This window comes from Pipra filicauda, unplaced genomic scaffold (assembly GCF_003945595.2).
Source record: "Pipra filicauda isolate LSUMZ 115617 unplaced genomic scaffold, ASM394559v2 scaffold65_size3143899_pilon, whole genome shotgun sequence".
NCBI classification, from domain to species: domain Eukaryota; kingdom Metazoa; phylum Chordata; class Aves; order Passeriformes; family Pipridae; genus Pipra; species Pipra filicauda.
In genome coordinates, this window is record NW_024104820.1 from 2242322 (window position 1) to 2258837 (window position 16516).

The 16516-nt window shown below is 40.7% G+C and overlaps 1 protein-coding gene across 1 annotated transcript in view; it reads left to right on the forward strand.

Moving 5' to 3' along the window:
* CUBN (cubilin) overlaps positions 1-16516 on the forward strand; it is a 143199-nt gene that overhangs the window by 143 nt on the left and 126540 nt on the right. Inside the window, exons 2-13 of the mRNA XM_027720543.2 lie at positions 138-267; positions 593-685; positions 1694-1732; positions 2492-2593; positions 3310-3413; positions 6777-6903; positions 8368-8536; positions 9286-9417; positions 10576-10671; positions 11216-11337; positions 13837-14023; positions 15502-15620. Of these exons, the coding sequence (XP_027576344.2) occupies positions 138-267; positions 593-685; positions 1694-1732; positions 2492-2593; positions 3310-3413; positions 6777-6903; positions 8368-8536; positions 9286-9417; positions 10576-10671; positions 11216-11337; positions 13837-14023; positions 15502-15620 (1420 nt within the window). The remainder of the gene's footprint in view (positions 1-137; positions 268-592; positions 686-1693; positions 1733-2491; positions 2594-3309; positions 3414-6776; positions 6904-8367; positions 8537-9285; positions 9418-10575; positions 10672-11215; positions 11338-13836; positions 14024-15501; positions 15621-16516) is intronic.

The following is a 16516-nucleotide window of genomic DNA, read 5'->3' on the forward strand; positions in this document are numbered from 1 at the left end:
ATTTGTTCATACGGTCCCCTCTAAGTGCTGGTAATGGGAACAGAATGGCTTTACTGCAGCTCCTTTTTGCGTGCTCTTTGGCAGATATGTGTAACTAAATGATCTCTTACTTTTTTTTCCCCTCCATAATACAACAGGCCTCGTTTGTCCTCAGAGCAGGGCAATTTGGTGTTCCGTGCTGGCTCCAGCAAAAATATTGAATTTAGAACTGGACCACTGGGGAAAGTAAAAATTAATGAAGAAGACCTTGCAGAACTTTGTAGTCAGGTGATATAGTTACTTTTCCTTAATATATTTTAATTTTCAAGTTTGCACATTAATAGTTAAATTGTCTTTGCAAGTGTTTGTTGTGTTTTGTATGATTGTATTTTGTGTTATCTATATCAGTAGTCTAATATGAAAGTAAGCTATTGCAGACTTATAAAGTAATCATGTCATTACAGATGATAATTAAAAGATTAAATTGTGTATGTAGCAGAGCTCTCTGTATTTAAGTGGACTTTATAATAGTAAAGTTATGCAAGGACAAAACTTTCCTGAGCTTTTGAAAAAGCAAAGTTTGTTTCACATTATCTCTGTTGTTTAATTTTAGGTGAGAGAGAGTCACATAGAGATTCAAGAACTTAAAAAAGCCAGTGGTGCCTCTCAGAACATGTCCCAGCAGGTTACCCTGCTGACCTCCAAGGTGAGCCATACCTTCGTGTTATCCTCCTCCAACATTCCCAGTTTTCTATTCTTCACACTAACATTAAACAACCTGATTAATTTTAGTGTTTCTAGACTTCAATTCAGGGAACTGGAGCAGAGTCCATACATAACGTCAACTTGGAGTCTGTGTTTTATTTTGAGATACTTACTCAGAAAATCTGGAGACGATGGAAATATTTATGTATATCACCCCCTAATTTCCAGTTACTGGGATTCTTCTTTTCTTCATTGTTAACATGTCTATAGACTATATCCTCTAATATTTATGGAAGTGTAATTCTACTAAATTCTGGAAGTGGACCATATATGTTTTTATGGTTGTTACACAGACATTCCATTCCATAGGTGAAATGGACTATAGGGTTTGCAGTGGAAAAAAAAGACCTATGCAGTAGTTTAGTCTTTTCCCCGCTCTTTAAAATTTTTTTCTCCAACAGAAGATTTTGAAACCATTGTCTGATTTACGTTTCTCTTGTTAGTGTTTCCACAAGTTCCTTATAGGAAAATATTTTGTAGCCTAAGAGACCTTCCCTCAGGAAAATTGTGATAATACGTATCTACGATATTCTCTGATTCAGTGTCAGTTTGCTGTTTGTGTCTACAACCCGCTGGGATATGGTGACCCTCTTCCTGGCTTTCGTTGTGCTGTCCCAGGTGTCCATCCTTCACATACATGCGAGGACCCGAACGGTCCCACAGGAATATTCACATTCTCAGTGTTGAGCACCTGAATACGTCTTTGCAAGACTGAGTCTTGCGTTTTGGATCCAAGCTGGGACATATTTAAGCTGTCATTTCCTGAACAGCCTAAACTACCAAAATCCCAGTGAATGGGGCCTGATTTGAAGCTGACTGTCACCTGGTTTCACAAAGCAAATATTCTCTTATCTCAAAGGAAAATATTTTGTTAGCCTACCAGCCTCCAACACATACCTCTGTGGTCACTGTCATACCGAGCACAATGTAATTTGCATTTCTTTTGCAGATCATGAATCTTGATAACCAACTTCAAAGCTTAGAGCAGGTAAGTAAATGAGAAGCAAACTAGAGATCAGAAAAGAAAAATCCCAGCCCTGAGTAAATAAAGTGAGGTTACAATGATTAAATAGCTGAATGATTTATTTAATATTGTGCATTCCTCAGGAAAACTTTTTTTGGTAACAGGAGGTAAAAAAAAAAAAGCCAAGATTTGTAGAGGAGGTGAAATACCTTCTTACAAAATACAAACTGTGTAGGAGCCTGCATTTCTTGTGTACTCAAGAACAACAACTAGCTACCAAAGAGATGTAAGCTTTTCCTTCACTGGTCTGTCAAGACAAAGACCAGAAAATTCAAACTGGGTTTTTATTATACTGGAAGTAGCTAATTTTCAACTGTTGTCTGTTTCTTCAGTGAGCTTGTGACAAGCCACACCTACAGGTGCCAGTAAAAGCAGTTGTCAGATGAGTTGCCCATGGAATCAAGAAGACAAGATAACCCTCCATCTAGACCCACAGGCTGCTGCTGAAGAACAATCTCTGTTAATATTTACTTTTTACAGGGCTTTTCTCATTCTAGTTCTTGCCATTCTGTGTATGACCAAACATAGTGTCATTATTTTGTACAGGGATAACTGAAACAGCTCAAAACCTTTACAAATCAATCTTGCTGAAAAAGGTGGGAGGAGGGATCCAAGAAAGAATGAAAAAAAGAAAAAAAAAAGAGAGGTTTTTCTTGAAAATAAGTGTTAATGGAACACCAGCTAAGCAGAAACCTCGTTTACTGCTCTTTTCCTGGGTTTCAGACTATCCAGAAGAGAGCCTGCAGTAGTAACCCATGTGAGAACTCAGGGACCTGTGTAAACTCACTGGATGGTTTCTTTTGCCTCTGTCCCAGCAACTGGCAGGTGAGTCTTTAGCCTCCTTGACTACGGAGTGTGTTTGTGTGTGTTTGAACTGTTACATGCAGGCGATGGCCTGTGAAGTCAGTGATTCTTGGCAGTTCCCGCAGCAGAGAATTACTCCCTGTTTTTTGCTGAGCAGTGAACTGAACTGTGTGCCTTGCTGTTGACCTTACACAAGGATAGGGAGAGAATGGGGGAAGGGATGGATATTTATTCAATCTCAAACAAGTAAGACAAATGGGGATGTAAGTAATCAATGACATTCTGAGTTTTTTAAATCCAGAGACTTTACTGGCAAATGCTTTAATGGTGCTGTTAAATGCTCTAGAGATGGAAAAGTTATATCTTCTTCTCAAAGACTTTCAACTTGAAAGTTATCCCAGCAAGATTTCGGTCAAAACTGATGTGCTTTTCTGATAGAAACAGTTTGAAGGAAAGTTTTCTGAGCCTTTTGCTAATTGGAAAGTAGGGGGGATGACAATAATGTGCTGTTCATATGCTTTCTGCATCTGAAACATTTTATCCCCATCTGACTGATAACAAGGGTCACAGAAACACAGCTGAAAAATAGAGTTTTGTTATTGTGTTTCATAAGGGAAGCTGTGCTGATAACAGCCCATGGTTTGTATGTCTTTGAAAACTATTTTAAACATTGGCTCCATGGTTTGCTTCATTTCTCAGTTATTTGGAAAATAAACTGGTTTTCTATTTCATCTTAGGGTCCCCTGTGCTCAGTAGATGTGGATGAATGCCAGATTTTTGCTGGAACTGCATTAGGCTGCCAGAACGGAGCCACTTGTGTGAACACACCAGGCAACTACAGGTAACTTCTCAAAAGTAGACATAAATATCCTGTGTAGAATATTGTTATTTTTGTATCCCATATCACACCTGCAGCACAAGTTCTAGAAGTAAATCTTTTAGTATCTATGCACTATAATTCCTTGCAGTCTGAGAAAATGTAAAATCCTTAATATAATGTACACCAAGCCCACTGCAGACACAAAAGCTCCTCCAAAGCCATTGCCTGCTTTGACACAAAAAAAACCATCAGGAACCAGATCCATCACACAGCCGTACCAGGGGAGAAGACTGCAAATTAAACACTGGCTCCAGTGGCCCACCCTCCTTGCTGTAGGTGCAGATGCTTTAATGGAAATTCACTGCACCATAGGATGGAGCTGGGGTGGTGAGATGCAACATGCTAGTCTGTAACCAGCACTCACCAACATGCCCACCTACCACAACCATGTTACCATCCCTTTGTTATCACCAGCTCTTGAGATCAAAGAGAGTGAGGAGGTGAAAGAGGTGAACAGCTTTGGCCCAGCAAAGGCTTTGAGTTGTTGGAAATCTCCTGAATATATGGGCAGCCTTGATCATTGGCATTCCCAGCACACTCGGTTAGAGCATGGTGCTAATAACACCAAGGTCGTGGGTTAAATCCCCATACGGGCCATTCCCTTATGGGTTGGATGTGGTGATCCTTGTGGGTCCCTTCTAACTCAGAATATTCTTTGAAATCAGAAACAGTTCTGTGAAATGCCTTCATCCCCTCCGGAAATACAGGCACTGCTGAGACAACAGCAGAGCAAGGAATGCACAGTCCTGCCAGGCATAAAGGAAGGAGAAATGACTTCTGCAGCTGACTGGCCGAGAGAGTGCCTGGCCTGCCTGTGTGCCAGGCCCCGTAGACATGAGGCCCTTAGAGCATATCCTTCTCTGGCTGTGCCCAGCTCCTTAGGAAACACGCGATTGCTTACAGGGCAAGCCAGCCTGAACATTCTGTCTTTTTTTCCAAAATGTCAAATAATCTGGTAAATAAATAACTTTCAGATATAATACAAAGCTATCCCTGTGCAATGGGAACAAGCAGGCTGGAGAGCATGCCACAGCTTTCTGTGCAGCATTTCGACTTCTGCTTCAGCATGAAAATCTTAGCCCCCACAAATATTTGCTTGGCATAACACCAGCTTATAGTGCTTTATCGGTTCCTGGAGAGACCTCACACCAGGGAAGTGCTCCTGCAGTGGTCCTCATGCTTCAGCATTAACACAGAGTCTGCTCAGGATTTTCATATAGTCCTTTCCCCAAGTCCACTGTACTGTATTCAGTCTCCCTTCACATATTGTCTTACTCACTTCTTAGTGCTCCCCAATACTAAATCTATCCCCATGTACAGTGTAACATATCACTTTCCAACAACTGTGAGGACATTGCTGCTAAGCTTTCTGGGACCCAGCAGCCCAGATCACTCCACTCCTGCTCTGGTGTAGTTAAATACACAAACATGAACAGCAGGCAAAGAAGAGGGTAATAATTGACTTTCCACAACCCCCAGAGATAACAGCAGGTGATGGGCAGTACTGAATTAGGTAGCATGAAATGGAACATAATGCAGTCTTCACTCCCTATTCAGATTCTTTACCCCCATGCTTTTCTTGTGATTCAGGGCGGCACTGAAGTGTGAGGAAAAAGAGCAGGTATCCAGGAAACCCCCTCCTCAGTCAGAACCCTAAGGGGACATTGCATCAGTTGGATGAAAGGCTGTGAGAGTCCTCAAGTCTATTGGACATCTGTGTCACAACCAAAATAACAGGGGCCTCATCACAACATGCCATCAGCCATGTGACAACAGCAGGGCAGTGCTGAGCAGCAGTATATCACAATTTGGCTGCAGTTCCTTGCAGTGTGACCTACTTCTTGAATCTGTTCTCTGAGAAACTTCAGATGGGCAGCAGATTAATCTTTGCTGGACTAGGCAGGAGACAGTTCCATTGTCCTTCTCCTTTGGAGATGGTCAGGTTGCCTTGCTATGTGCTTTGGAGTTGAACATGAAGCTCTGAATGTACTTTGAACATACAAAAGTCACTTGGTTCCCTGACCTGTTGCCTCTGTGCTTGCCCAGGCTGAGCTGCTGCACTGATGAGATGGTGTGGGTCTGTCTGCCATCTCTTACAATAATGAACATGGTATCTTGCAGCACTGCAGTTAAGCATTAAGCTGTTGTGGGTTTTTGAAGCCTGAGTTCATGTGGGTTACTTGTCCTGGGTGCAGTTTTAGTTACCTGCAATTGGCTTATCAAACTGCAGTTTCAACTGAGCATGTGACACGGTGGCAGGCAGCAGTAGCTTATTGTATATAAATTGCTCCAAGGTCCAGATCAGATTCATGGAATACCCTTATTCGAATTCTGCAGAGAAATGCTTTTATAGAGGATTTTTCGTTAGGCAACTTAAAAGCAATCAAAGAAGGGTGTGTACTTGCCATATGTCTCTGTGAGGTGCAGACCTTGCAGCATATGACTTGTATCCAAATGAGAGTTTCACTGTCATTTTAATAAGAAACCAGTTTTCTGGCTTTCTGTACATTTTCTGTAGATTTAGATCCCTTTCAGTTGTATTTCAGAGCCTCAGATTTGGTCTATGTGGAAATAAAGAGCCAGAGAAAAGGGAAGTGTTACCCAATGGCTTAGAAGTTCCCAATTTCAGTTCCACCACATGTATACAGTTCTGTAACTCAGGTCTGCCCTATAAATAAAAATGTGATGCATCTGGCAGCTTTCAAGCCAGATTCTCCCAACAGAAAGCCTTTCTTCAACCCACTACTTTGTTTTTCCCACCCCATCAGCCCCAAATTCCGCCTCTTGCACACCACACTTACCTAAAAGCTGGGCTGCTGCTGGGACAATGGCTGCCCCTTGTTATGGTGTGGGTGTGAAGGTTCCCTGCTCTCCGGGACAGGCCAGACATGGCATTTCTGCATATTGCTGGAGGTAGGATTTTATGCACTTGGCATCATACAAGGGTCATAAACTGCAATGGACAGTTTAGGTGCTCTTTGACTGAAGTACAGTTTTCCAGGCTCATATTCTGTTTAAGTCTAATGTTAGACGTATCTTTTTTCCTGGATTTGCGCTTATGAGTGCAACAAAAGGCTGTAGATTTTCCCACAGGACCGGGCAGTCATGGATATACACAAGTCCCACATGACTCTTGAGTCACTGCTGAACAGGAGCCTTGCCTCTGTGCATGATTATTGATGGGATTGTCAATATAGCTAAATAGATGTATTTTGTAAGGAACATCCCATATAGTAGCAGATGATCTCTTATTATGGCAATATACAATCTTTAACAGCTGTAGGAAAACAAAATTTTGATTTTTCTGTCCGCTTTCACCACTAGCTGCTCCTGTACTCCAGAAACCTATGGGCCACACTGTGCCTTGAAGTTTGATGACTGCCAGGAAGGATCTGAGGTTCTCTGTGAGCATGGCCTCTGCATAGATGAAGAAAGGGATCAGCACAACAGGGTATGGAACAACGTGTAAATCTCATTATACGACATAGCATGAAAAAGCAACAAATAATGCTGATCACCACAAAACTGTGTAAAGCACATGGCTGCTGAAAAATAGCAAGAAATGCCACTATACAACATAACCTAAGCTCTCTGTTGTCCCACAGACAGCAGAAAGAATCAAAAATATCTTGTGTCTTGTTAAAGGTACTTGTCATAGCATTAAATCTACTACTACATCCATAGGGAGCTTGGGAATATTCTTTGAATAAGTCAGTCTTATCTGAAATATAATATTCTGACTCTGGCTGGATGTTCATTATTTGGGGAGTTCTAAGTTGCTAGAATATTTTACTACTTAAATGATTAAGAAGGACAAACATAATGAATCTTTTTTTTCCTGGGAAAAGGCATACCAGTGGAACATTATTGCCAGTGACCTGGAAGCTGCCAGGGCTGCCTAGCGACTGAGTGGCTGTTGCTCATCCTTGGTGCTCCTCAGTGTCAGCTGGAAGTGGTCTCTGACTCCAGGCCCAGTCTTTCCAAGCGTCTGCACTGGGTGGATGCTAGCACACACTTGAGTGCTCTTCTGGAGCAAGCCAGCTCATTCCATCTGGGCAAGAAGCTGGGTACAGGGTGTTCACTCCAAAGGGATAGATGGAACATGCCAGTTTTGGCTCTTTCCACTCAGAGCAACCCTCCAAAACTACCCAGCCAAGCCTGTGCTCCTTAATACTCCTATACGTCCATGCACCATTCCAGTCACAGCACATATTTTTTTATGCTATGCTGTAAAATTATTTCTTTTCTTAATTTGTAGAAGTTTCATAACTCATCATTTGTTTTCTGCCCACTTTTTGTGGAGAAAGCTTTTCAAAAGGGTTCAGTGTTGGCTTAACAGTGTCTGCTCCTGTGACTGTCAACAATAAAGCTCCCATTAGCTTTAATTGGACCAAAGCTAAATAAATGCTGAAATCTGGCCATTAGTAAAGTTTACTAGAGAGAAAACTATTTTCCTAAAAGAAAATATATACTTGCAATGTAATGCCAGTGCTGCGCATTGCACAGATTACTAATAGTTTGATTAAAAATAAACAGCCAAGATGACTTCAGGTTGCTTACACTGATCTGTTTACGTTGGTTAAAAAGCAAGTTGATGACTTTTAATTATATTTATGTACAGCTCATAATTGCTCTTCATTTTCTCTGGGAGCTTTGGGGTAAATTACAGATTTCTTTTATGAACATAATGAATGAGCCTGAGTTGCTTCCATAATCTAAATAGGTAAGTTCAGAGGAAGAAATAGTCTGAGAAAACTACCAAAGCAACTTATAAAACAGAATGCACAAGCCATGTTATGCTCTGAAAGCTTTCTTGCTATAGATTGAAAATAATCTTATAAAATTAACTCCTCCTGCCTTTTTCTTGGCTATTCCAAATGTCTTAAATATGCAGTGTGATTGTTTTCTGTGGCAGCCCAAGTACCGCTGTATGTGTGACAGTGGCTGGATGTCCCCTCCTGGCAGCCCTGCCTGCAGTGCTGACATAGATGAATGTAGCCTCCCTGATCATCCATGTTCACAGGATCCATTTGTGCAGTGCCTCAACACTCCAGGCTCCTATTCGTGTGGTCCCTGCCCCACAGGTATCACGTCCTTCCATGCTCTCAGGCAGGATGGGGTGGCAGTAGGTACTACTGCCCATATGTCATAAGCAAAGACACAGGACCAAGATGAAGTAACTCCATGAAATGCTTTGGTCTGTACTCTAGAGAATAAAAGTCTGCAGATTATGTTTTATCTGGGTAACACAGGCAGTGAAGTCTATTGCGTGATTTATCCCATCCTAAACTGAGCACATAAATAGGTCTGATGTACCTTCGTGCTCACAGGTACCTTCATGTCCATTTGTGTAATAAGTCTGCAGTACTTTCAGTATCCATATGCTTACTGCCCTAAGGCAATATAAAAGCCTGATTGTCCCCTCAATATAACCTACTATTCCTCTTCTGGAGATGGGCAGGTGGTGCCTGTGGGAGGAGGTTTTGAAGTAGTTAACTGGAGTTACAGTAAAGCTTTGCTGCAAATTGTACATATGCGCGCTAGACCACAACTGCCTCCTCTGCAGGTAAAAGTGTGCTTGATTCTGAAATAACCAGAATACAGTTAAAATAAAACATTCTTGCACACACAGCTCCACCCCGTTGTGTTTGTAACCTAATTTGCAGACTGGTATTAATTTTAATCAGTTATGAGAGAGACAGGTCTTCTCTTGGGTTAATGAAGTGAAATTCAGAAGCTGTATTTTTGTGCTCTATGAAAAGATTTGGGCAAAGAAAAAAACAAAAAGGTCAGTCATTTTCAATTCTAATGTCCTCTCTGTGCCACTTTTTAGGCTGGCAAGGAAATGGCTACAGTTGCCAAGACGTTGATGAATGTGCAAGTAGTAATGGAGGCTGCTCAACAGCGCCAATGGTTCAATGTATCAACACAGTTGGATCCTTCCGCTGTGGGCTCTGTCCGCCAGGTAAAATGGATTTCTTGTTGATAATAATATGGAAGGGCTTAAAAGATGATGATTGAACACACTTGATTCTGTTTTGTGGTAGATTTAAGAAGGTGAAAATTGGTTTTAAAGGAAGTGTCACGTACACAGTACAATGCTGTAATACAGAATGCAGAGTCCAAGTATATTCAAACTGCTTCAGATATTAATGAAGATTGTGTAGAGTACGTCACTAAAGATGATCCTCTGATATGTGTTTCTCTTGTAGTAGGTAACCCTTTTCAGTGTTAGAGCCTTGATTTGATGAAGTACCTACTTTACAAAATCATTAAAGGGAACTAAGGATTGCATAATTACGATAGTAATTTCATTGTCTGTATTAATTGAAAGAGCATCCTCTGTGCCATAAATCAGCTGTATTGTCTGTCATAAAAAAAGGCCTTGATAATTGTCACGCTCTGAATGCTGTCTAAGGTGGCAGAATTTCCATTGCAGTACAGGTCAAGTAGTGGAAGTCGCAACTTATGTCTCCATAATTTGTGGTTTATGATTTAAAATGCTTTCTGAAAGGCATGCTATAAATACTAGAAGCACTAACAGGAAAAAGTCTTCCTAATTGACTTTTTGATTGCTATTTAAATGGCAGTAGGCTGCAGGTAGTGAAGACCCTCAGTGAGTGCTGAAGGCATATCACTATGCTGGAAATGTGGCCTCAGGCAAGTTTTGGTGATGTTAACTCTGGCGACTCAGAGTTGGTCCTGCTGAACTTCCTGGGAAGAACTGGATGTTGTGTTTGAGACCCAAGGACAGCTCTGGCATGCAGCAGGAAACCTGGATGTGATTAGGGCCGATGGAGTGCAGATGTGTAAGGAGGGCAGCACATGGTGGCTGAGAGACATGGGTTTCTGTGGCCTCACTGTATTTGGCAAACACTAATATATCTTCTTTTCTACAACCATGGGAGGATTTAGTTACAATGAGAATCCACCCCTGCAATGCAGAAACCACAATAAATATGCAGGGTTTACTTCAGTGGCTATCTCAACTTTTTCTTTTTAACTGCAGAAGACTCTGATTTTACACCATAAATTAGTGTTTTGCTCACCAGTTGATTGTTTTGCTGCCAATTCTCAAAGAACATAGTTTGTTACAGACTAACTGAGATTTGCTTCTGAACAGGTTATGAGGGAGATGGACAAAGTTGTACCCAGGTTGATATCTGCTCAATAAATAATGGAGGGTGCCATCCTTCGGCTACTTGTACCTCAGCTCCAGGTATGATGCTTTCCTAAATACTGTAAGTAATACCAGACCTCTGTCTCTCAAGGAGGATCTGGTTATGGTGAATCCACTTTGTAGCAACATATTACAGCCTCTTCTCCACAGTCAGTTTTGCCTCACCCAAAGGAGTTTACAGGCAGGTTAGCTAAAACCAGCATGCCTTTCCACTAACGCTGAGAGAAGCAGATTTAGACTCCACCAAAGATAAGACTTTATCCGAAAACTATGGAGACTTTCACCATTTCTCTTTGATGTGGTTTTCCAATTATACAGCCGCTTTTGCTAGTCTTCTTTCCATAAATACCCTTTGACTACTCCCGCTATTTCCCATTGGGGTGACTTTGGACTTTCAGATACTCACAGTAAAACAACAGTAGGGATCTTTCCATGATGAAACTGGGCATTGATCAGGGAAGGTGTCAAAAGATCAAATAAGGTAGAATTATATAAAATATAATGTCAATGACATTTGTGGTCATTGGTATTGTTATTGTAACAGGGACTGAATTACCTTCTGTATCTTGTCTTATCTCCCAAGGACTAATGCCATTTTGTTCCTGCACGCCTGGGTACACTGGAAGTGGATATGGGCCAAACGGGTGCTCTCCTCTCAGTGATATCTGTCAGCTGCAAAACCCTTGTGCAAATGGGCAGTGCTTGGTAAGTGCTGAGCTCCTCACAGTTAGTGACAAGGTTGTGTAGTTATAATCAGTACATCAGGGAGCCTGGTGAGGCTGGAAGCTGAATGCAGACACAAATGGAAATGAGGCAAGGTCAGTGGGGAGTGCAAGATCAATGGATCTGGGGAAAACAAAGTGAGTCGCAGGGCACACAAGCCATTTTCTTTGTATGTAAAGTAGAGGCAGCAATCTTGATACTCATGACATGAGAAGTGGTCTGGTATCCCAGGCTAGTGATGGAATACTAGTGCTGGTGGGGAAGAACTCATGAATGACTGTCCCTGGTGGGACAGGGAAGTAGTTTACCACCCTGGATCATGAAGGAATTGCCCATGATAAAAAAACAGGACCTCTGCTGATCTTCAGACTCTTAATATCCAGTAGAGTTAGTTATGTATTTCTAGTCTGATCTTGTGAGAGCACTCCTGGAGTTTCAAGCTGTTTACATAGATATGGAAAGAGTGCTTTAAGGGAACTGGTTGCACTTCTGCTGGGAACCAAGTATTTTGGACCTAAACTGATAAGTGGTGTGAATTCTTTCTCATGCACAGTGACCATTTAGTTTGTCCATGTGGACCCTGTGAAGGATTTTTGACTTCCTCAGTGAGGAGTGCTGTGCTTAGGGAAGTCCATACTGCACATCTGGGAATTTTGTTGTGGAGGATATTTATGATGATGATTTTGGAGAAATGTTCACAAATTTGTTGTTCCAGTAGAATCTCTTCCCATCTATCCACACTGATCTGCAGATATCCTCTTTTTGATTGTCCTTGAAGGCACAGGGAAAATGGGATATATGAGATATATTTGGCAGTGTTAGTTTAACAGCAGGATTTGGTGATCTTAAGGATCTTTTCCAAGCTAAATGTTTCCCTGATTATATGGTATGTTACCTATCCCTTTTTCCATTTTCTGTATGAAGTGTGATGATCCTTTCACCTCCACTCCACTCCTTACCAGCATTCCTTACTCTCTATTCTATAGATGCCTATTGTGTCTTCTCTCAGATATTTAAAGGGTCTTTTGTGACCAGATCTAATCTACTTTTCCTGACTATTTAGAAACTATTCATTTTAGTCAATCTATTAAAAAATATGACGTCTTCCCCTAAGTATATCCTAACATAAAACAGTAGGCAATCATGGCTACAAAATACTACCTAAAGGTAATAACACAGTCAGATAGTTCAATAATGGGACTACAGAAGCATCTAATAAAATAGAGGAACAGCAGAGCTATATTTGGCCAGCATAATGACAGAGGAAATGTAATGTTAATTAAATATCAGGCAATGCAGATCAGAAAACAACTTTTCACCTTCTAGAGCAATGTTCGGAGTCCTAAATATGCATAAAAATCTTCTTCCATCATACTGAAAATCTCTGTTTGAACACAGAGGATGCAAATAGAGAATACAAAAGAAAACAGAGAGTGTAGTACATTGATTGTATGTCCTCAGTGATGGGATTTTAGCATATGCCTTGAAATACTGTGTTCTGTTTTACCTGTAAAGATTATGTCTGCCAAACAGGAAATATAATGTAGGAGAACATGTGAAATTAAAACAGTTAGAGATATAGAAAGACTTGATTATAAGGAGAAGTAGTAAAGGTAGAGACAAGAGAAATGGAAAAGAGACATACAGAATAAGGGATAATGCAGAAAAGGCAATGAAATTGTTCCCATTTAACATTCCTCAGGATAAAAATGAAAGTTAACAGCCCACGTAACTGCAGGGCAGACTTCCAAGAGAAAGGGCTTGAGGGAACTGATTTATAAACCAGTTACCTTGACTTGCTATTTATAAGATTTAGATAATATGATTGACTGAAACCAATCAAACAGTTTTCTGTTTTTGTTTTCTGTTTCTGACTTTTTAGAAAGTAATCTGAAAGATCCTTGCAAAGAAATAATTTAATAGAAAAAACACAAAGAGCTAGGTAATGTGATTAGGCTTTAGGTTTATTTTGATATTCACCAGTGACCATCAAGGCCAAACACTGAGGGGAGGCCTCATTGCAGTCTACAGCTCTCTCATGAGGGGGAGAGGAGGGGCAGGCACTGATCTCTTCTCTATGGTGACCAGTGACAGAACCTGAGGAAATGACCTGAAGTTGTGTCGGGGGAGGTTTAGACTGGATATTAGAAAAAGGTTCTTAACCCAGAGGGTGGTTGGGCACTGGAACAGGCTCCCCAGGGAAGTGGTCACAGCACCAAGCCTGACAGAGTTCAAGAAGCATTTGGATGATACTGTCAGGCACACGATATGACTCCTGGGAATGGTCCTGTGCAGGGCCAGGAGTTGGACTCGATGATTCTTGTGGATCCCTTCCAACTCAGCATACTCTGTGATTCTGTGAGTTCTTTGCTCCAGTATCTCCTCATAAAATAAGTGTAAATATCAGTCTTTCTGCTGACTGTAGTGATTCCTTTAGATGTTTCAAGTTCAGTGAGTTTATTTGATTTGCTTATCCTGTAGGTAATGATCTCTGGATATTTCTGCCTGTGTAATGGGGGCTGGACAGGCCCTAACTGTACGGAGAACATTGATGAATGCCTTAGCAACCCATGCCAAAATGGGGGGAGCTGCACTGATGGGATCAACGGCTACTCCTGTGAGTGCACCAGCGCCTGGACAGGACCACAGTGCCAGACTGCCCAGCAAGGTACAGCCGGGAGCACCTCCCCAGGAGAAATGTGACACCAGGCTTCAGCAAGTAGATGCTTTGTGTATAGCACTGATATGTGAAAAAGAACTGAGTTATGATGGGAAAAACAGCTGTCTTTTGGGGGGATTACAGGTCCCTGTCCAAATTCCCTCAAAGTTGGAGATTTCCGTGAGTTTTGTTTATAGCTGTTTTGTTTAATAGTAGGAGCACAACTGTGAAGTTGATCTGAGGCCCACTGGCCCTGGCTAGATGCTAAACATCCTAAAGTCAGATCTCTGTTCCTGAGAAAGTGGTCTGGTTGGGAAAGAGGATCCAGTATAAGAACAATAAAACACACTGATGTTTCTCTTTTGTATGTACTATTTCATTTGTTGCAAAGCTGAGAGGTCCTGGCATTTTTAGTCAGGAGGAAAAGCCAGACAAGGTTTTCAAACAGAAATGTAATGAAATAAATGCTAGCCACAAAAATGAGGGACCCTCAGTTTTGTAGAGTGACTGCAAGGTCCTGCCTCTGACATTTCTTCCTAATATCACTTTTTCTTTTTGTTTGGGCTTTTTTTTCCCCATTAATTTTAATTAAACAAGGTCAGGACAGCATTCCAGTGAGTGTCAATGTGGCAACTATCTGTCAGATGGCTCATTTTTATTGCAGGCTGCTGTGAAGAAAGGAGATTAAATTTTCACAGAATATAGAATGTAAAACTTCCACAGATCCCCTGTGAAATCTGCTCTATTTTAGAGCTCTTTTCTGTTTTCCTTAAGTATCCAACCAGTAATGTTTTATTATTAAGTCCACATTGGAAAAAATTGACTTTTAATCCTTCATAATGAAGAGATAGAAAACCAGTTTTTATCCAGTGATAAAACATAATGTACCAACTATTCTTTTAGTTTCTAGTCAAGGAAAAAAGAATATATTTTATTACGTGACAGTTTTGAATCTGGTTGCTCCCATGCATTGAATGGTTCAGTGAGAGAAGAGACCATGGTATATTATGAGAGGTTTTGTCAGGCCCAGAAATCTGACCTCAAAGAATACATTGGATAATAAAAATTCTCATGGATAACTCCTATGATGCATCACTGCTCAGAAAGACAATTTTACATTATGTTATCTTCAAAATGTTATTTCATCATAGGGAAAAATTTCAAGCTTTGATCTGGAGGTAGCCTTCTGGAAGCAAAGCAGCTTACGGACATCGTCCTGAAACAGAATCCACATCTTTCCACATATTCCAGCTGAAATTCCCTGCTCTTTTCCCAGGAACTACTTTTCTCTCAGGGAATAATTTTGCTCATTTTTTGAGATGTCATTCCACTTTAGAGGAAATCCTGAAGAATCTTTACAGAAATTGTCTTTCACCATTGTTTTAAATGTGTAAGATGCCAAAGCTATGCAAGAAAGTTAGATTTTGTTTCAGTCTGTATAGTGATAGCGTAAAGTAACCCTTTTAATTTTCTATCTCTTTCTGCAGTTTGTGGAGGATATCTCTCAGGCTCCAGAGGGACTTTCAGTTACCCTAACAATCCAAACAGCCAGCGGTACAGCAGTGGGGTCAGCTGTGCTTGGGTTGTTCAAACTAATCCCAACCAGGTAAAATAGAGTTCGGATTAAAGAAACCCTCACTCTGCAGGACCCTTCAGCTCTGATAGAATAAACATAACTGTCTTCATGTTACAATGTTACAATGTTCTGATCCAATCCCTTTGGAATAAATAGTTTTTCGAAAGAATAAGTTTCAGAACCTTAAAAGCCTTCAGGCTCCTTAGCCTGATAACTTACCTGGGTTAGATTTTCCAGATTTTTCCTATGCAGCTGAGGGTTAGAGTTTATTCACCTAACTCCAGCTACAGAAGGGGCCTGTTCTACACTGCTTTAAAGTGTGATCTGTGAATAGCTGCATGAGAAAAGCTGTGCTCTGATGGGCAACACAGTTGGTTCCTGAACTAAATGACCCCAGAACAATTTAATGTTTCTGATTTCTGAGTGCCAGAAATGTAGAATGCTGAATTCATATTGTCAATACCTTTGTGTAGTAACAGCATTTGATTTTTTTTTAAGGATTAATTTTTAAATGTTGCACTCAAATGTACATTCTGACTCTAATCTGCAACTAGCAATTCCACCTGTGTTATAAATAACAACCACAAAATAGTTAGCTTGAAGCTTCTTGCTTGGGATCTAAATATTTGATCTATTTTTGACATTTTGTGGAATGAATTAAGTAGTTTTATAAACCAGTGCTTGCTAGTGGTTTATACAGTATTATATATATATATATGTTTGTGACATATTCTCATCTTTAAGCCTGGGAGCCACTACTGTCTTCAGCAGAACATATTAAAGCAGTGAAGCAGTGAAGAATCTGAACAAACTTTAAGCTGTGTATCACTAAGTATCCAGAGTAGGCTTATGAGACACTGATTTTATATGTGCAAAACAAGATCATTTAATCTTTTAACTCCCATTACAATAGTTTCAACCATAGC